The sequence below is a fragment of the Truncatella angustata genome (genome assembly GCF_020726525.1).
Source record: "Truncatella angustata strain MPI-SDFR-AT-0073 chromosome Unknown BKA67scaffold_1, whole genome shotgun sequence".
In the NCBI taxonomy this organism is placed as follows: Eukaryota; Fungi; Ascomycota; class Sordariomycetes; order Amphisphaeriales; family Sporocadaceae; genus Truncatella; species Truncatella angustata.
Genome location: NW_025763381.1, coordinates 2433386 through 2455359, shown reverse-complemented (window position 1 = coordinate 2455359; position 21974 = coordinate 2433386). Strand labels below are relative to the sequence as shown.

At 47.4% G+C, this 21974-nt stretch overlaps 3 protein-coding genes across 3 annotated transcripts; 2 read left to right on the top strand and 1 right to left on the bottom strand.

The window, feature by feature from the left end:
- Positions 1-1560: 1560 nt before the first annotated feature.
- Positions 1561-4454, bottom strand: BKA67DRAFT_589550 (transcriptional activator xlnR; the record flags this gene model as incomplete). The annotated part of the gene is made up of 3 exons (XM_046104479.1): positions 1561-1704; positions 1758-4048; positions 4106-4454. 3 exons carry the CDS (start codon positions 4452-4454, stop codon positions 1561-1563), a joined length of 2784 nt encoding a protein of 927 aa, XP_045963766.1.
- A 10104-nt stretch (positions 4455-14558) lies between these two features.
- On the top strand, positions 14559-17296 carry BKA67DRAFT_508502 (fungal-specific transcription factor domain-containing protein; the record flags this gene model as incomplete). The annotated part of the gene is made up of 2 exons (XM_046097159.1): positions 14559-16135; positions 16186-17296. 2 exons carry the CDS (start codon positions 14559-14561, stop codon positions 17294-17296), a joined length of 2688 nt encoding a protein of 895 aa, XP_045963765.1.
- Positions 17297-19555: 2259 nt separating this feature from the next.
- BKA67DRAFT_589547 (major facilitator superfamily domain-containing protein) lies at positions 19556-21452 on the top strand (the record flags this gene model as incomplete). Its single annotated transcript, XM_046104478.1, has 4 exons — positions 19556-19633; positions 19682-20169; positions 20220-20485; positions 20542-21452. 4 exons carry the CDS (start codon positions 19556-19558, stop codon positions 21450-21452), a joined length of 1743 nt encoding a protein of 580 aa, XP_045963764.1.
- Positions 21453-21974: the final 522 nt, after the last annotated feature.

Below are 21974 nucleotides of genomic sequence, written 5' to 3'. Positions count from 1 at the left end.
ACATGATGAAACCATTTGTCCATTGTTCATGAAATATCACCGCCGCAAAGTTAGCTTGGAGCTTTACACACGTTTTCGCCTGAACGACGATTATGGGCTGAGGCTTCCGTAAGCTATCTACCATTCTATAAAGCTCGTGGCTAGGACCGTTGCCGGCAGCCTTAGTTGATCGTGAACTCAGCTCTTCCTTAGATCTTTCTTCAATTTCCTATATTAGATTGGACTTGTATGATAAGTCATGCTTCTCTACGCAATACCGGCTAATTTGTAGATAGTGTCTCCAATAGCTGATGGTAGCATTGTTGACGGACCGCAAGTCGTAACTCTATCAGGGCTTTTATCATCTACTCTTTTGTGTTATTTGTACTTCTCTGCTCCGATGTAGCTCAAAGTGATGTACTGTTCGCTGCATATGGCTGATACAAAATCTCCGCTTGCCACAATCGATCAGCTTCAACAGAGGGAGATGTTAGACATGTTGACTTCTAGTAGTGATAAAGTTGATGACACAGACAAAAGCCCTTGTAGATGCGATCGAAACAGATACTGTGTCAGTTTACGACGAGGGCAAGGTTACAGTATGCAATATATTTTATCTTTCATATGTAACTAAGGACATACCTCGCTCAAAAGTTTTCACCGGGTTGAGCATCTCAAAACCACCGTGCTTTGACAATCTATCATAATAATCCAGACTTTCTCCAAGGCAATCTCACCTTTTTCTCTATTTCTGTATCTTTTCATTTTCGTTTTTATTTTTCAGGATTCCGCAGCTGCAGTGCCGCGAATTAGGTATGGCTCGCAAAAATGTCCATTATTTTATATTCTAGATAGTATAAGGCAATAAGTCTCCCAGACAGTCGACAAATAGGCCAGCAAAATGTATACCAAACTGAATTCGACTATTGAAATGTGGTCATAAAAATCGCATGCATTTGGCAAGCCCCATAGCTCTCGTATTGCCTTTTCTTTGCTGTGTGGCGAGAATATAATATCACAATAGACTAAAAAGCTGACTGCACAGAAAATACTGTTCTTCATTAGCGATTCACCACGTCATAAATACCAATATGTGACAGATACAACTGAAGCAGAAATATTATGTGGTAACTTCGTCTGGCTAATATTATCTTCCTCAGGGATGATAGAAACCTAGCGCTTACGTAGCCTGCATTCACTCTCTCATCTCATTGGCTATCTACTTGGTACCAGCTATTCAACGGAGTCTAAGACCACTGAACATATAGGCAGTATCAATTTTGGGATGCGTTGTACAACTCACTGACTCATGGAGTGCCAACGGATATGAAATCAAAAGTATCTACGTGTCTAGATAGGTATAGGTATAAGCAAAATCATAGCAGCAACTTCGACCCTAATTCGCAGCCCCGTATTGCTCAAAGAGCCCCAATAATCTTGGTATATACCTCAAACCAATGCTCTTTGCCGAGGAAAGCATCCTTGATTTCCTTTTGACCATCCATGGTTTGACCGATACAAAGACCGAACTCCTTTCCGAACCTGAAACGGAAACACAGCCAAACGATCACAATTATTGGCCTAGAGCGCCAAACCTGTTCCGTCACCAGTCCACCGGTACAACGCCAAAAGCTCTCGTCTGCGTTGATGTTGCTCGCCTAGATCCTCTGGTACGCGACCTCGGACCTGAGCGAGAGCACTGCGCATTACTCTACTGAAGTTTCGCTGTCGCGGAATTAGCAGCATATCTTTCCGGAAAATGATGAGGATTAGAATACCTGATACTCTGTGCTGAGCGTGACCACGCATGCTTCATGTGCACGAATGATCGTCTCGCATGCTCGAACTACGCTGGCTGACGCCTCTGCTTGAAGCTTGTCCGCAATGAGTAGCAGCAAGAAAGAGCCCTGCAGGAGGTAAATGCCGTAGAAGAACGGCATGAATTCCAGACCCGGGTCGTATTCGAGGATATTGCCAATTGCTTCAGCGGCCGAAACTGCATGGCCAGTAGCTGTGATGAAACCTTGTGATGAGATCCAGAGGTCATTGTCGTCCAACAGATTTATCGGATCCCATTTTCCTGTTAGCAGAATATGGAGGACATGCATTACGTGAGTTCCGTAAGACATGACAATACGCGTTTGGATGTCTGATTCGGTCATCCGCGACGAATTTGTACGAACAGAACGTGCCGAAGGGGAGCCAATGCGATCTAATTCTCCAGGCATCTCCAATGTTATCGAAGGAGTGCTCCTGTCCTCATCATGCACGTGAAAATGTTGTTGTTCGAATTTCTTAAGGCTCTCCTCATATGCCTCAAGATGACGTCTGATTTCCTCCGCTTGACCATCCCATTCAGGAGCAGAACGAAAGGTGATCCCAAATCTTGGGTGATTCCTGGCATGGTGGAGATCGACTATCTCACCTAGAATCGTCATCAATGGTAGAAAGTATCCAAAAATGGAATGCCCAGTGCATTGAAAGTGTGGGCCCCTTACACGCTCCTCAGATAAGGCCGGGTCTGTAGTGCTTGGTTCAAAGTTACCGTTTTGCCATTCCGTGTCGTCCATGGGCTGCAGGAGGCCTTCGCATTCGATGTCGAGAAGGAACAGGGGTCGATTGTAGCACAGTGCTAGATGTCGATCCATGATATAAGTAAGCCACCAGATCCGCCTGCGCTCTTCTCGCTCTTCCTCTGTAGCGGCTTCAGGCCCACTGCCAAGTCCATCAACTGTACCAATATTGCCGTTCTCAGAATCGCTCTGTGGGGGTGGAGAAAGTGGTAGCTCGCGGCCGAGCTTTAATTCCCGGGCGAGCGACCAAGCGGCATTCCACCATCTCAGACTTGCGCCCTTATACTCGCTGGCTGACACAACCGTAGCTAGGTGAATGTATGTAACAACGTCATCGAGGTTACCTGCTGCACCAAAAGCGCCAGATTCCCCAGTCACGTTCTCCAGACTCAACGATCCTGGTAGTGCAACGCCGAGTCCACCGAGAGCCACACCATCCATGACGGGACTCGAAGCGGGAGATGCTTCTCCGGAAGGAGTATGTATTAGGGGCTTCAAAAGACTGACGGTCAATTCAAGTAATTTCTGGCAGATCTTTCCCCGAGCTGACGGAACGCTGGACAAGAATGGTGCATCACTTGTCTGTGCCGCTACCCACAACATACTGGCTAGTAACGCAGGTTGGCATTGTCGCGGTTTACTTGGGTGTAGAAATGAGCGTTTCCTGAACACGAACCCGAGTACGTAAGGTGACATCGGATGGGCATGAGCCGACGAAGAGCTCGAAAAGTAGAGGTCGATTAAGTCGCAAGCCAACGAAACAGGGATGGTGCTACCAAGATGCGGTATGAGAGGTTTCAGTACTGGATATCTTGATTGCTGATGGTAATTGATTTGCGGAGGAATGTAGGACTGATACTGGGGTGGCGGAGATGCCATAGGAATCCATTTTGGCGATGCTGGCTCTCCGGTAATGGGATACGCACTTATAGGACTGGTTCCTATCCTGAACCCCGCCGCGGCGTTGGTCGCGTAGTTGCTCGAATTATGGGTATGGAGGCCATAAGGAATATCGGGATAGTTCGAGAGAGCAGCTTGGCTGGAGCCAAAGTTGTGAGCGGAACCAGCCATCAAGTGTGCCCCTATGTCTTGTCTATCGTAGGCATGCTGCATACCCCCGAATGGGTTCAAGTCCAATGATGTAGGGCTATCGAGTGGATCCCTCTCTAGTGTTGATATGTTGCTTACCAGATGTGGTTGATGGGAGCTTAACTCAGCTAAGCTGTCTAGGTTGGCTGTTGTATGACTTTGTTCCATAGCATCCTCAGTGAAATCGCTGAGGCCTTTCTCACTCGCGTTCGAAAGCTGGTCCTGCGTTGCTGCTGTCTGGGTTGCCCTTTGTTCAGAAGAGTCATCCTCGTCATTTCGGTCAGGAGAGTTCTGCCCATCCTGAGCCGTTGCCGCGGCCTGTGCAGCGGCTTGTTGTGCTAGATCTTTGCGGGATGCTTTGCCTCTCTTCTTCCTCTCGCGAATATACTCACATCCCAGACCGAATTCTGTGGCACTAAATTAACACCTACAATCTTGAACACACTGAGGTTGTGGGACTCTACCTATACAGTGTGCACACGGATTCTGTCCATCACACTTGGTTCTCAGCTGGTTACACTGATCGCAAGCCCTGCTGATTCTCCTACGAATAGGCCCGGCGGGTCCAGCTGCCCTAGTTGCTGGGCCTCCGTAAGGGTGTTGTCGATGTTTAGGCTGAGGTGCTCTTGAAAGATGGGGTGCGGACATGCCCACATGTTGTTGAAGATGCTGTACAGCATATTGGGAGCCGTGACCAAAAGCATCAAGTCCAGTTCCATGGAGGTGATTTGTGGGGACGTGGGTATTCGAGAGATATGTGCTCGACTGAAGTGCGTGGTATGGTGAGAATCGTTGCAGGGGATTTGACAGCATTTTCGCTGTTGGGATTAGGCGCCCCTATACTAGGAAAGCTAACAAGTGATATGCGTTAGTATGGGCCTTCGGTCCTCGAGCTGGTACACAGCTTCGAACGAGTGGTGGTAGTTGGCTGAAGCAATGACAGTGGTCTCTGTCAACTAGTAATGTGGAGTGCCTGGAAGCGCGATGGATCGAACTATATGAATGGAGGAGGTGCAAGTATAGGTGGCTTTGATATAACGGGAAGTTTGGTTCACGGCAGCAGGCCGGACCGAAAGGCTTTCCAAAGGGTATCAAGGCATGAACATGACTTCATCCATTAAGCTTGAGTAGATCCAAAACAGTGACAATGAATCAAGGTCACCATGAAAAGACGGCAGGCACAGCTACCATCTAGCTCTCGGAGGCTGATACCCTGGTGGAGGGGTCGGCGCGCGCATGGGCACCGGGACTGGGAGGCAAGATGGGTACAAGGGCAAGGGGGATCAACTTACGGCTGGATCTGACGGTGTGCTCCACGCTATTCGGATGCGAAGGTGCACTGGAACGTGTCGTGATGCATCCAATAATTTGGGTCTTAAGACAGGGGCTGGAGTTAGATTCGGAAGCAAAATCGACGACCAAAGGGTCAAAGGAAGTAGCGTCAACACCGATATGGACGAAGCATGCGTACGAGGATCCCCAAACAGTCTGAACTTTTTCACTACCGCTTCGGATCAACAACGTGTGTGGCCTTGGCGTACATGGGGAAGTGGACGTTCCTGTCGGATCACGTTGCTCTGAACGAATCTTATTGGACCACCGAGTTCCTTTGCTTCAGCGCAATATCAAAGTTATGCACTTAGATATTGAAGTACAATATACAGCGGTGGAAACGGCTCAGATGTCGGTGGTCTGGCAGTGACCTGATGTGTGAATGGTATTGGAGAAGACTTCCTTGGGCCTACCTGTTATATGACCCGCCTCTGCCTGACCGACCTGCCGGTGGCAGGGTTGTAAGCAGACCACGGATGAGACTGGGGTCCCATCGATGAGTGGCTAGGGCCTAACCTGATGGGAATCTGGAGAAGTTGGAGGGGGCGCATGGGACGACGATCATGAGAGTGTGGGGTATGCGGCATGGACAACGACCGCGAGATTCATTGTATTAAATAGTGAGTACATTCTGTAGTTCCCATACTTAAGAAAGCCAGCAATGGGAAGGTAAAGTCCCAAGCAGACGAGAAGCGCACGATATCTATGATTCCCGTGTTACGGTCAAGCTACTGAGCACTAGAAGAGATTGAAAAATTGCAGTGTAGCAAAGGTACTTGGTATGGATAATCCAGTAAGGATCATGTGTATTTAGAACGATCGCTTCCATGAAGCGTTCGTCCGTGACTGGCTGACTGGCTACTCACCTTGTCTTTTCTGAATTGGTGAGTGCAACGTTAGCAAAGCGGTACAGGTGGTGACGCTTAGAGCAGTGGCAAGCAGTAACGCTAAGAGACGCCGGCCAGCACGCAAAAGACGACTGGCGGGGAACTTCGACAGGAAAGAATAAGCTGCAACATCCTGGTCGGGATTAATGATCCGGCGTATCTTGGCGGCAGTTGGACCCATAATTTGATCCAAGAGATCTGAAATTCGGGTCGACAGGCGCCGAAGCGAAGCACACCAAGCTTAATCAAGAAGCCGCCCTTGTCATCTGTGGCACGTCGCCGGTGTACGGAGTGCCAGTTATGAAGATGAGATGAAATTAAATGTCCTCATGCCGAGTAGTCTTATTGTGTCTCCCTTCATGTGCGATGCGTAGGTGCCAATTTGGTAACTCCTCCCTCGCATTAACACGACCAGGTCGGTCTGGAACCAGAGTCAGCAGTAAGGTCGTCGTTGTCGAGATTATACATGAGAATGTATTTGGTCCACTTAAGCGGTTCTTCATACTCTTCTCGCTCCCAATTTACGGTAAATCATGCCTACAATGCAGTTCTTTTAGTGTCAGGGAGAGTCATCTTGCTTCTTGCCCATCCTCCTGGAAGCGCTGATCACGGTACTTCACCAGAATAGTCTGCGTTATGGGATGCATGTAGGTATGCTGCAGCCACAAAAGGTTGCCATCTGCCACATAAGGCTCAGGTATCTCGCATTTTATGCCAGGGTCCAAAGAAGCATGAAGCTGCCACCTGATATATTACTGACCAGGATAAATCACCCCCAAAAGCCGGGGGCGAAGCGAGGATGATGCCTGTACTCTCAATTTTACTCCTGGTCGGGAGCATTAACGTGTTCGACGAAGCCTCTAGAATCTTTTGGCCCAGCCAGCGGGTGAATCGAGCAAAAGTTTCATAGTGCATTACTATTACTACTTGACTGAACACTGCTTGACGTGGTGAGAGAACCGGCATAATGAGAATACCCCCCAAACGCTACGTACAATTTTCAAAGACATCTTTGAAGTTGCTAACATGAACTGAGTTGGGAGCTATTTGTGTGGGCCGGGGCTGTGATGGTCAAGGTTCAATGGAAGCCCTCTCGATCTGCTGTAACATGATGTGAACCATTCAGGTTGGTAGCAAGACCGGTTGTAAATTTTCTACCGACTACATTTATGACCGACTCAGCGACGGACTGTCCAATGCATCAGGAAAGCCGCATGCTGTCCCTATAGGATCATTAACCCCCCAGAGCCTATGTGGTACTTCGCATATTAAATGGACATCCAATTTTTTCTTCTTAAAAAGTTCTAGACTATCAGAAGGTTGTGTACTTGTGATCGATCAAGGAGTCAATCCTTGTAGGCTGCCAACTTGCGGGCGTTCAGGCCGGCATGTAGGACAAATACCGGCGGCTAGTCCAAGTTCCATGCCCATACTTTAGCAGGGATAAAGTACCGACAATTCACACATAAGATTTAGGTTGTGCATCAAGGATTTTCCGACATTTTAGAGCAGAGCTCGAATATGTTGATGGATTTGTTTTGCTGCGTGATATTTCACGCCACCAGTCATGTACAACGACTATAGATGCTTCAGATAGTCTGTAGAAGAAAAAAAAAAAAAAACCACGTCGTGATGACTATGGCCGCCTGTGGCATTCATTGAAGATGAGAGGTTTGTGTTTGTGATCAACAATTTCGCGTTACGTAGGAGCATTATCCCAGGTTCTCATAATACGAAAAGTGCAGCCGAGGCCACCAAGAGACGCCAAAAACGATGGTGGCCAGCAAATATCCTGTGGCGCCCGGGCCATAAACGGTCACCGGACCGAAGTTCCTATTCAATTGGCTTAGTCTCGACACTCTGCCCTACACCATTGGTGGCATTGGAGATATTTCGTGTCCACGAACCAATCGTGAGCATGGTCCAGCCCAACTAGCATATGTACGGCCGCCCTTCCAGCTAATTTGAACGTGAATGAAGATGATTTCAACCATGGACGAGAGAAAGTTACGGTTCGATCTAAGGGCGCACTGACCCATGTGGGATTGTGCTCTTCCTGTCTACTGAACCCCGTTCAAACTCGCAATCGAACTACTGCAACCCCCGGAGATGGAAACTGGAAGTGCGGCGGATTTCTACTATCCTGGTTGAGTCTATGGACAACGTCGCATTTTGTCGTCAATGGATGGTGAGACACGGCACGGTTCGACGATCCGCTATGTCAACGCTCCGAGCGCTACTATGATTCGCTGCCCTCTTGAGGAACTTTTTGCTTCAAGGGAGTGAGCCAACTCGTTACCATAAGATGATTGTTCGGTCAGATCAGCAAGGAAAAATCGTTGGAAACTAAAGCTCTCCCTTGAGCAGTCTTTTCGGTTGTATTTCGGCCATGATGGACCAACATCCAGCACGCAGAGCTGCGAACAGTCCAGGTCGGCGCAACACATCTAGTTGCGCCTGCGTGTGATGCTGTTCTTAGTTGAGGTGGGGCGGACCGCTGCAGGTACTTTGTTTTGTGTGCGGTGTCTACGAACCAATAAATACACCTATAACAGCGATACTATAGCTACGCTCGTGTGTTCCGTGGCGTAGCTCGACCCTGGTCACGAAGTATCCAGTCAAGGCCCAGAACGTAGCTTAATCATTGCAACAAACGCAGGATGTCGCTTTATACCGCTCAGATTGGGCCGCCAGCAAAGTTGAGCTTTCATGTTCTGGGAGCTCCACGATCAAATGATGGAGTCATTCGAACCACAGGGCACATGCAGTATTTTCCAGCGACGCACGGAAAGTGGGCCGATACTGCACGTCAGCTTTGGTGTATGAAAGTATTTATGAAAACAACAACAGTTCCTACTTATCTATTTGTTTGTGAATACTGTTCAATTTACGACCTAGGGGTAGGTTTAGGGAGGTCTTCCAGAGTCAATTACATCGTCACCAAGCAATTATGTTCAACATGGCGCATTCTGCAGCTCCTCTAAAACACGACGGGCGTCCGACAATCTACGACATCAGAAGAAGATTTGAGACGAACTTGCTTGTTGCTCATCCTTGGATCGATTTATGATGTATCAACACTGCGGATTCCTGGTTTGATTGATCTGAGCACCACCCTGAATACGTCACCGAGAGCCGAACTAGGGCTTTTGAAAGAAAATCTCCCAACTCTGTTGTAGAAAATGTTTCATAGTCCTGCATTCTGGATGAAAATGTGACACGATAAATTAGATTTCCTGTCGGCAGTATTGACGAAGTCTATAATATATTATGACATGCATCCATGTACCTTTTCACAGCAATCTGCTGCGGAAATCGACCTACCAACACTCATCCTGTGGTGACACATCGGAGGAAAGGAGAAAAAAATATACTACCTCCACGTGCTAGCCACCTCTATCGTGGAACGGCTGACACTGTCTCCGGGGTTGTCGAGCGGCAGGCAGGTAACGAATCACTCTATAATGCCCTTCATAAACCACCAGGTTACATCAGTCTGAAATCAGAAAACTGTGGCCTTGACGAGGATAGACGTGTGGCTACATCAGATGAACCATTTGTCAAAAGTCTAGAGGCTACTTCATTGTGTACATAAGGTAACATACTGCATATGAATCATACTGTGTTCTTACAACGAAACAGTCATATTTGTGATACATGCAATGACGCCCGTACAACAATTCTGATTCCAGCTGAAAAGGAGCTTCTGGTCAACAGCCTTCTTCTCGTTCCTGTGCAGTCTCAGTGGTATTGAACATCGCTTCATCTCATCTATTCTATGCTTTGTAGGGTTCCCCGGATTCTCGGGGAATATGCAACCCTTCTACCTTCCGCCTAGGTACCACTGCGTCTCACTGACATTCCGCACCCTATACTCCACCATGCAATGGAGTTGCAAGCCATATGGAGGCTTATTCATGCTTTTCATTTAAGCTTGATCGAAATACTACCCTCCCAAGCTCTGAGACAGCGGTGTTGCATCCAAATTTGGCCATCCTCCGGGAAGGGAGCCTCAGGGTCCGTCGGCAGACATTGGTCTGGGGTGCAGACAATGTATTTGAGTGGAAAGCAGAGCTTGCGGGGTCGTATTGTACCACAAACACGCAGGATCCAGGGGGTGCTCAGTTCTGATCCGAACTATTTCCTTACAGCATGTCGGACCGTCGCTCCATTGATCGTCAATTGATAATCTGTAGAGTCAACATTGATTACCACATAAGCTCAAAGAAGCGCCCGACTGCAGCTTGGAGACTGTATCTAAGCACATGACAACCAGCCTGCAGTCCAGGAAAGGATGTTGATTGACCATCACTTGACCATGAAATGTAATCTATTGTGGTGGCGAGTATCAAAGGTAAAGCAAGTAGATTCCATTAATCAACATTTGTTGGAACTTGTCATTATTGGCTGATAGCTCTTCCAGATAACTGGTCTGCTCGGTTGTCTTGGACCAAGGTCAAATGTAGACGCAGTCGGTGGCGGCCTATTGTGTATGCGCGCAGACATTGCTTTGTTGCTTTGTATCTTTTTGTGGTTGTTCAAACTGATTGCCGAACAGCAAATGGGACGTCTAATGTCACAGACGACCCTTTTCACGTCATTTCAAGTAAAGTTGAGCTTGGATTTTGCACGGTCGATATCGTTCACAGGATAGATATTCAACACAATTCTTGTCTGGAAAGTTCTGTCCCGCAAACGGATCGCCCAATTATGGGGGATCTCCCGTCCGTGCTCAGCTTGAACCCATATTATCAGCTATCAAACACTTATTATTCTCGGAGAAATACAGTCGATTAATGATATTATCCCTCCAGCTGATCAAACTACTTTTATTTTTATTTACGGATCGAACCTCGTCCGAACTTTGACATCGATCACAGGTGCCACGTTGATGGTCGACAGGGGTCTACATCGCCTTTGAACATTCGGCACGTTCTAGAAGGGTGTTGGATCAGTTTTATAGGTTTCTACAGTACAGCATAAGTAATGAGACTAACATTACGATGGCCCACATCCAGTAACCCTATAAGTTCGATGTTCACAAAACGAAAAGGACAAATCAACAGTATTGATATATGACGCTGGCTGCAGCCGGTTTTTGAACTACCTAGCACCAAAATTTTGACAGATAGCCAGCCTTCATTTTTCTGAAAAGTGTATTCTCTTCATGTTTGATGAATATACCAGGGACCCCTTGCTATCTCCAGGCTTGGCAGCATTACCTGCGGTATAGGTATGGTAACACACAAACATTCGACTTAGAGCAGAACACAGCCAATGCTACCCCTAGATACGCTGAAACAACATATTTCAGAACACCTTGGGGCATGTCTGTTATAGGGTCGGTTTTTGTGAGTTTGATGCCCTGACGCACAATCCCGGTGTACTGCTTTCAGAGAGTAAGACTCCGAAATAGCATAGAAGTGGTACCGTGTTCATCAATTTGTGAAAGTAGCAGATGTTTTAGAAGCGCGGCCGAAGCCTCGTATCAGACATACGTGCATAAGAAATTTGCTTCGGAGTGATCTGCGTAGCAACACAGCTCTCTTGTCCCTTTCCATTGCCATCATAATGCTCTATTATCAGCCGAGATCGCCCTGCATCATCCCGTGGAGTAGGTGATCATGCTGCGAACAGGGTAGCCATACCACGCCATGAAAACGACACCCTCTTGGAGCCCTCCGCGCTCCATACATACACTGAGGCATGTTGAACTGACCTGGTCCTTGTCGTCAAACACAGCCGCCTGATCTTGAGAAGATTCCGCAAAGCCACGCCAAACTGCTGTTTTTCAGGACATATTGATGATGCCGTTGTGAATTGCCGTCTTGCGTTGACAGAAGCAACTAACCACAGCCAGTTCCGGAAGCAGGAACAGTGTCATGTTTCTGCGATGTAATCACGGATGCTGGGAAGAACGATATCCGGTGACGCCGTTGGAATCAGAGATATTCAAGTGTAAGTAGATGGAGCGGCATGAAAATTGAGTAAGTTTCGGCTTATTATCAGAGACGTATATCAATCTCTTCAATTTAATGTATATCCATAAACGGGGAGTAGCGCGATGCTGTGTAGAGATCGTGCCATCATGCGGTCTGAACTTCCAATTGTTAGCTTCCAACTTGACTCGGGGTTCTCACTCTAACGCAAGTCGGAGAGGTTCCTCGGTCGCCCATATCGTATGGTTATCTCAAAATCCTGAGAGACATGGAGTCTGAAGGGGTGGTTATTATGATACCCGGCGTTTCGGACTGACGGACCCAATTGTTGTCGCCAGATTGTATAGCACAGGAGAGATATACTGCCTCAGCAAGGGCAGTACCGATTGCCTTCTTCCTAAGCCATATTCCTGATAAAGCTTCAAGTCACGAGTCGTCATTCTTAACATAGCCACATATGGTAAAGATCCATCGTTCGACCTGTTTATTGATATTTGACCATAATTGCAAAGCTGTCTGCCACAACGCACACGGGATTCTCCTTCACGCGCTCCATCACTTACCTGGTGTTGGTCTATAATTCAATAACCCTATAACATGGCAAAATCACTTGTTCACTATCGATTTAATGTGGGAATGAAGTCTTTGATTTCTCTTGGTAGCTTTGACAAAGATGTGGAGGTCTCGTTATTGAAAGTCGAAATCGGCCAGCTAAAGCGGTGCTAGAACATCCTTACTGAATCTGATTTCTCATATCATATCATCCGGAATTTTCAATGTCTGATTATCTTCCGCAACGTATAAGGACATACGTGTCCCGAAGGACAATCTTCATTCAATATGATTCATAGCGCATTTTACATCTTGGTAAGCTGCTATCAGACTCCGCCAATCATGATATCACCATCATGCCACGGACCGTAGCTCAAAGGAGTACACATGGAGTGCAGACTATGGTTGCGGATATTCTGGAGTAGTTAGTAGATGCCTCAGGTCTTAACCTGATACCTCAAGTACACACATAGGGCAACCACTATAGGTAGCCTTCAGTGGAACAGAGGATAGCTCTGTTCCTCACCGTCACACCACACTCCATACCAATAGACTACTATTGATTACCATACGAGACGTGTCTATCAGCAGTATCTAATAATTTCGTCTTGGGTGTTCAAATTATAATAAATATATGGGTGAAGCCTATCTCTGCCCGTTGCCAACCGCGATGATTGTACTATAGGCAAAGTCTCCTCGGGCATGCATTTAGAAGTGGCTGTTGTTGAAGTTTCAGACAATGCAGAGTCCCGTTATCTGAAATTTCCAATTTTGTGATGATCTGATCACGTCGTCATTGTTATTGTTATGGTCATTGCTTTTGCGAAGTGAGGCCTCTCTGAATCATAAAGTGCTGTACCGCTTATCTTTTTGTTATCTGTGGGCATCCCGCTGCGCTGCGTGGAGTTCCCCTGTCACGATGCACCCGGTGTAATGATACTAAACTGCAGCCTTGTGTTGCAATACAGGTGGTTACGCTACTCGATAGTGCATCCCACATCCCTTTTGAACGCCTGATGACGTCTATTACTGTCCAATTCGACAAAGATGTGCCTGTATACATGTACCATGCATGGTCAGTCCTTATCTAGCTGCTCTGATTGGCCTGCGGTAGAATGTCCTGGGTTTTTTGTGAAACATACCAAGTACAATGCCCAATAGCTAGTGGTTATAGGAGTTCGTTATCAGCCCCATGAGAAATTAGATCATTTGCATCAGCTCCAGACGGATTCTGGCGAGCCAACGTGTACGCAATCGTAATCAAGATTCAATTTCAACGAGATAGACTTGGAAATTGAGAGGGTTTGATAGGCGGATATGATGGTGGGGTCGAACGGAATACTGCAGCGAGTGGCCCGGGAGTTTGCTTTGTAACCATGAGCTTAAGCTTTAATGGCCAAGCGGTCTATCAAGCAAAATATTACGTATGGACTGATCATATCTTTGTTGTACACGGATTTCTTTCTAATAAAGTATTTGCATAGGGCGAGCCTTGATCCACGAATCGATAACCATACAGATGTATGATAGAGTATTTTGTATTTTATTTTTAAGTTTAGACAAGACCACTGATATTCCATGAAACATCAGCAAGCACCCCATCGCGGGGCAGAGACGCCGGCCCCGGAGATTCCCAATTTCTTTCAGCTGTATGCCCAGAAGTCCTAATGCCTCTGCCATGCCCATGCCAGTTCAGATCAGATGCCATGCATGATGTTCGTCAATTGGAATGCTTAGTGATCAATCTAGACTTGCGCTGTGTCACATTCGGAGACATCCCACGCCCACGCCGTGGCCTATCTATCGCGCTATTGTCAGCCTTCCCAACGCCCTCTTCCACGGCGCCCCCTCGCAGGCCGTCGCCGTCTTCTTATCCAACAATTGTCATCATGAGACGAGACCGAAAATCTACCAGACAGAGTTCCCCCGTTAAACTTCACTGAACGCCACACACTGCACCCTTTCATCAAACCCCTCATCTATCAGTAGAACCCTTTGACTGTCGTGTGTCTATCCTTTTTTGCTCTGCTCCTTTGACCACCTGACTACTGGCAAATGGAATAGTGGATCAGATCAGCCTCAACCACTGCAAAACTGGCGCAACCGCAACCCACAAACCGATCCCCTTACAGTCCGAGAGCCTCGACAACTGTCAGGTATAGCCTTAACATAGGGGCCGGTGAGGCGCTATTGAGTCTGAGCCCAGTATGGAGGCATCGCTCGCCTCACCCTCGCTGCAACAGCAGCCACCCGTCAAGCCGAATGTCCCTCGAAGCGATGCCGCTCCTCCGACAAAAAAGAAGACCAGACGGGGTGGTGATCCCGCCCTACAGAAGCGACGATGTGTATCAACAGCTTGCATAGCGTGTCGAAAGCGAAAGAGCAAATGCGATGGCGCTCTGCCAAGTTGCGCTGCTTGCGCCAGTGTTTATGGGACCGAATGTGTATACGATCCTAACTCAGACCACCGGCGAAAGGGTGTGTATCGTGAGAAAATTGACAGCTCCAAGGCGCGTAACTCAACCCTCCAGATACTCATCGAAGCGATTCTGAACGCCACCGAGGATGAAGTGCCAGAAATTGTAAGAAGAATTCGGACATGCGACAGCCTTGATGTTGTAGCCGAGGCGATCCTGAAAGAAGGAGTCGGTAACCCAGAAGCTGATGACAACGAAATACTGGAGGAAAACTATACCACCGATTCGCCCGTAGAAGGGGAAAGAGACTTGGCCCGGAAGATGGGTGAGTTGAGATTGGAAAATGGCTCCGTACGGTTCATTGGCGGAACGTCGCACTTGATATACTTGGGCAATCCGACTGTGCCGAATCCGGAACCCGAACCTTCGGATATGGACTTGAACTTGGACCCTATAACGAGTTGGTCAGAGGTCACGAAGGACCCGGAGCTCGTTGTGCATCTGTTGAACATGTATTTCACCTGGCATTACTCCTACTTTGCGACATTGTCCAAGACTCTATTCTACCGGGACTTTTTCAGGGGCAAGCCACATGGCGTTTTACACAAAACAACGTACTGCTCGTCGTTACTGGTCAATACCATGCTTGCTCTTGGGTGTCATTTTACGAATGTGGCTGGCGCATATGCCATTCCAGAAGACAGCTGGACCAAAGGCGACCATTTCTTTGCTGAATCCAAAAGACTGATTGTCGAACATGACGAGTACGAGAAACCCAGATTAACAACCGTTCAAGCATTAGCTCTCATGTCTGTAAGAGAAGCTGGTTGCGGGCGGGAGGCCAAAGGTTGGGTCTATAGTGGTATGAGTTTCAGAATGGCCCAGGACCTGGGCCTCAATCTTGACATAGGGGGTTTTAACACAGGAACTGAGCAATTGGATGAGACGGAGATGGATGCGCGAAGGATGACCTTTTGGGGGTGTTTTCTGTTTGATAAATGCTGGTCTAACTATCTTGGACGTCTTCCCCAGCTGCCAAAGGGCTGCTACAATGTTCCTAAATACGACGTCTTTCCCGACGAGGATGCCGAAGAATGGTCCCCTTACACGGACACTGGATCAGATCAGACATCCAAGCAACCATCACGGACACGGGCAATCGGTCTCGAGCTATCGAAACTATGTGAGATTAGTGGCGATTTGCTACTCTTCTTCTATCACCCAAACCATATTGGCAGGTCAAGTGGCAAATCGATCGAATTGAAAAAACTCAGCGAGTTGCATCGGCGCCTCGAAGAATGGCGGAAAGAACTGCCGATTGAGCTTGAGCCAAAGGAAGGCCAATTACCACATGCAATCCTTATGCAGTAAGTAATGCTGGATCTCACACACTCTACTACCTGCTAACTTGTGCAAGCATGTTCTTCCACCTCCAATATATCCATCTGTTTCGACCATTCCTCAAATATGTGCCATCTGCGTCGCCTCTGCCACCACATGTCTCGCCACGCAGAATATGCACTGCAAATGCTGGAGCAATCTCCAAACTAATGCGACTATACAAGAAGCTCTATAATTTGCGTCAAATTTGCAACATTGCAGTGTATATGATACACTCGGCTTGTACCATTCATCTGCTGAACCTCCCGGAGAAGACCGCCAAAAGGGACATCATACATGGTGTAAAAGCGCTAGAAGAGATTGCAGAAGATTGGCTGTGCGGTCGTCGTACACTAAGCATCATCAGTGTCCTCGCACGTAAATGGAATGTGGAGTTGCCTGAAGAGGCTGCTCACGTTTTACAGCGCACAGATGAAAGATGGGGAACTTTCAACACATCAGACGTACCCTCGCCACGATCCCATATGAATACATCGCCGTCACCGCCGGCCATTGGAGGACCGTCGCCTGCAGCAAAGCAGGAGCAATACAGTCCCGTAAACCATTCCGCCCGGCCTGTTACGACTTCCAATGGCCCAATAGCTCCAGGATCAACCATGTCCCAAGACATTTTCAGCGGATTGGCCACATCGCCTACTGAATTTGCCAGGATTCCCGGTTTACAAGGCATCAACAATGCGGCATTGGTGGGTCTGGAGGTCAATCGAATGAACAACCAAACCTGGCGCGAACCTCCGGTGACGCGAGCCATTCCCAGTTATGCTCGTTCATATGCCCCAGTCTCAAACAACACAAGTTCCGGCCGTACTACACAAACTAGCACTCGAAACGCGACTCCTAGTTCTGCTTCTGCTTATGCTGTCGATGGCAGTGACTGGTACATTAAGGATGGCGTCAACTGGCAATCAGGCTTCGATGCGTGGAATCTGGGCAATGCAGCCAATTCTAGCAGTAATGCTTTGGGCGACTCCTCTATTTTCACATTCACCGGCAATACGGGGAATGCGGGGAACCCGGGAAGTCCAAACTCACAGCGTTCTCCAGGCGTGAACAATTTTGACTTTGACAGCTTGAACAATCTGCCGAATTCTATGAACGGTTGGGACTCCCTTAATGGCCTGGACTGACGAGGCACAATGATTATGATGACGACTATATACAAAAAGTGTGAATATGCGCGGGGACCGCGACACCAGGAGTTGACTTATATTTCGAAATAGCATAGATGGGTGGGTTTCTGTTGGTGATTTTCAAATTGGATGCGAGGAGTTTAGCGGGAAGGGTAATATCTGAAACATGTGGTTTGCAAGGGCTACGAGAAGTGATACGAGGTCTCTCAGAAGCTGACACTTATACACAAAATCTTCAGCTATTCAGAGACATACTGTTTGTACGATGCCGGTATCGTCACTCCAAAATGATTTGATTCTGACCATAGAAATTATACTCGCTCAGTCGTAGTCAACTTTTTATACAAGACACGCCTGTGTTGACAGAGGATCCCGAGCTTCGCACTATTCTTCTTACTCGCAAAGAATTCAACAAATCGTAAGTGTGTTCATAATTGAATGTTTCTGTGAACACAAAAAGTGACCTGTGCATTCCCCATATATTTGAGGGCCAATTTGCTAGCAAAAGAAAATTGTTTCAGGCACTCGCCATCCCAATTACAAATTCACTGTACGTTTAGAGCTGCTAATAAATCCATAAGAATGAGCCTCCACGAAACCACGCCTCATCTCAACAAACCACTCCAAGCAACTAGTCGAGTAGGGTAGCTCATAGTCCTCATATATTCCTGCTCTCGTGCTTCCTTTACTGCCCCCACCAACCGAGGGCCATCTTTGACTATCCTCCATATAGCCTTCCACGGTCTTGTTCTTGCTTCTTACCGTCGCAGTTCAGACCCTGAGCGCCGCCATCAAGCCTGCAAAACCCCACTACTTCACGGAGGCAAATACCATGCATAATAGCTCGACAAACACCCTTTACGTCCGCGATGCTTTCGTTCCTGCCAAGCCTCATGTTGTCGAGGATGCGTTGACTCTTGCTCACAATTTGATATACCATTCAGACCCTATGCTGAGCAATATGTCATGTGGAATTATCTGTCTGACATGAAACGTGAAACGTGGTTCAACGCCACGAACTTCCTTGACTACTCCAGTCTCACATTTAGATCATGCCACTTGGGTATTGGTCAGGACTCGACGGACTTTAGCAATCAATGCTGAAGCCTCGCGAGAAGCGCAAATCGCGAAATCGGTATTACTCGTAAGGATGCAGGTTCAAATATTATCTCGTATTTTCCCATGCCGAACTGAAAGAAGTAAGTAGTCGTCAAAAGCACAGCATCAGCAGTTCTGTTGTTGGTTTGGCCATGGCCAACGCATTGAGAGACCTGTCATAGCATAACGATGATGGTACTTCTGCGGTTAAGTGCAAGTGGATATCTGCACCTAAGTTTCTAGATGGAACAAATGCGATAATTTCAATCGTCAGTTCTGGTTAAGTCAGGGTAACCACGACTTGAAGTTGTGTAAAATAGTAATGCTGATGGAAGGCAGATCTACTTGTCAACGACTCGGCTTTGTTCATGGTCGTTCCAACGTTTGAATTTGCCATGGTAGTATACCTTCTTTCTTTTTGATAAAGAAAAGGATACCATACAACTGTTCAATGATGAATAACCGCGAGTACATACCATGAGTAGGCCACCACCCAACAAGTTGAAAGCAACTCCAAATGATACGGCTGTATCATCGCCGGTTCGGTTCCGGCAGTGTACAGCGCCTCCACTATTATATACGAACACCGCTTAAGTCCGGCTCGAACAGCTCGAAAGGTGGAGACAACAGCAGCAAGATTTCTTCCAAATTTCAGTCTTTTTTTTCGTGGCTCCTATGATTGGGCTTTACCTGACCCGCTCTCGGCATTCAAAAAGAATCCCTTGTCCGTCACGGCTGTCGGTTCCGGACGGTCAAGTCAAGCATGTCACTATGCAGCAGTTGTTCGCGTGCAACTTAGAAAAGGCCACACTTTGGCTAGTAGGATACATTTGACGGCTCTACTGATCGTTCTGGCTTCATATCGACCATATGTTCGTTGGCGAAGTGACTCACATATGCCTCTGTTCTTGAAGTGTCCTATTCCCACATTTGAGGAAGGAGACCTTGCTGAAGATCTACAGATTGTTTATGTATAGATATCCGGCACATCAAAGACTTTCAAGCGTGTTTCGGCCAAAGATTAGATCCACAGTCTACACTATTATCAATCAGTCGGATATCACGTATATATCTTTTGCGTTGGAGATCCTCGCCTCTTTTCATTTTTGCCAAGCCGCCATTATAATCATTTTCATTTTTTAAAGTGCAGAAAAGGCCATGAAGGACATAACTCTAGGCGAAGAATCTCAACTAAGAGAAAAAGTCCAAGATGACGTTAATGCGTCGTCAACACAGGTTGGCGTTACAGTCAATATAGAGAGCGCTGCCAAGGATTTTGGACAGATCGAAAAACAAGAGAGCAACCCAAAATACTCATCGTCTTCCTCTTCTGACGACGACAATGATGGTGGCTCCTCTAGTGACTCTTCATTCAGCGGCCGCCCAAGCTTTAGGTCAAGGAGAACATCAAGATCACAGGCACTCTCCCGGACTGTGTCAGATAATCTTTATGGCGTAGAAAGCCGGCGAGACCCCGAACTAGGTCAGCCGATGCAGCAGAAGATAACAACGACAGCACCAGACCCTAATGACCCGGACCTCGTTACTTGGATAGGACCCGATGACCCCGAGAACCCTAAGAATTGGATATCTAGCAGAAAATGGCTTACAGTGTTCGCCGTGTCGACATTCACTCTAATATCACCTCTTTCGTCGTCAATGGTTGCACCAGCTCTGACGACCATCGGGGAGGAGTTTGGTGTCTCTGCAGGAACTGAACAAGCTATAATCCTGTCCATCTTCGTTCTTGCATACGCCATTGGTCCGTTAGCGTAAGTTTGTGCTTTGTCCCACGCCAGTTCCGACTAACCACGTCTTGTAGTTGGGGTCCGTTATCCGAGATATATGGAAGAATGCTCGTACTCCAGTCGACAAATGTGCTTTACTTGTTCTTCAACCTCGGTTGCGGACTGGCCCGCACTAAAGGTCAACTCATAGCTTTCCGGTTTCTTTCCGGTCTGGGTGGCTCTGCCCCTCTGGCTATAGGTGGCGGGGTCCTTGGAGACTTATTCACAGCCGAGGAAAGAGGCAAGGCGATATCGCTGTACTCTCTATGTCCTCTTCTTGGACCAGCCATTGGACCTATCAGTAAGTAGAACAGTGAGAAGAAAAATCCAGTATTTGCGACTAATTTCATCTTGCAGTTGGTGCTTTTGTGACTCAAAATACAACTTGGCGGTGGACATTCTATGCTACTACGATTGCCGATGCTGTTATCCAGGTCTCCGGTCTCATATTTTTACGAGAAACCTATGTTCCGGTCCTTCTGGCATGGAAAAGAAAAAAACTCATGAAAGAAACTGGAAACGAAAACTTACACACGCCATTCGACCACCCGGACAGAACACTGGGCAAGACTCTGCGGATAGCTTTCGTACGACCTTTCAAGCTCTTAGGAACCCAGGTCATCTTACAGGCGCTCTCGCTGTACATGATGTTCCTCTACGGTCTCATGTACATTGTGTTAGTGTCATTCCCGAGCTTGTGGGCCTCGCCCGCTCCGGCTGGTTATGGGGAGAGTCTTGGCATAAGCGGTCTGAACTATATCTCACTGGGTCTTGGCTTTTTCTTAGGTGCACAAGTCTGTGCGCCCCTGCAGGACCGCGTATACGCGGGCCTGAAGCGACGAAACGGTGGTCCTGGACGACCTGAATACCGTGTGCCAATGATGGTGCCCGGTGCCATTCTCGTCCCATCGGGGCTGCTCATCTACGGCTGGACCGCCGAATACAAAACACACTGGATAGGGCCCAATATTGGAGCATGTATCTTTGCTGCCGGAACAATCATCGGATTCCAGTGCGTTCAGACATTCTTGGTCGACACTTACACTCGGTATGCCGCAAGCGCCGTTGGTGCAGCGACGGTGTTGCGTTCGCTTGCTGGATTCGGCTTTCCACTTTTTGCTTCAAGCCTATACGACCGACTGGGACTTGGTTGGGGCAATACACTTCTAGCATTCCTGGCCATTGTGATTGGATGGCCGAGTCCGATCATGCTGTGGTTCTTCGGAGAGAAATTGAGGAAGAGAAGTCCATTTGCCGCTGGACAATAAGTTCTTGGTAGATTATATCGTGGGTGTACATTCGCGTCCAATATAATCGTTCAACAGAATTGTGACTTGGAATGGAAATCCGACCGCTTAGTGGCACTGCATTTGGATTTCGATACTCTAAATGCTGAATACACCAACGAGGGGCATTCCGACTTTCAGTCTCCCTCACAGTATGATATAAGGAGAATGGAGGTACGACTAGTGGTACTATGCTACACAAACGATAACAAAACCAACAGCTTGATTGGATCAATCTAGACCGACTCTAATTCATAAAATGTTCATAGAAGGTTTACCCTTAGTTGTGGAATTATGAAAAGCTTACCACATAAAGGCATCAGCTCAGGAGACTGCACTCGTCATAAGTAAATATAGGCATATAAAGTTAGCTTATAGATATTTGTTGCGGTAGTCAAATCCATAAATCCAAACTTTTAATAGAAAACTATGGATAGTACGAGATTCGAGTAAGGAGAAACCCGGGGTATTTATATGGGTTTAGATCCTCACCATACCACTACA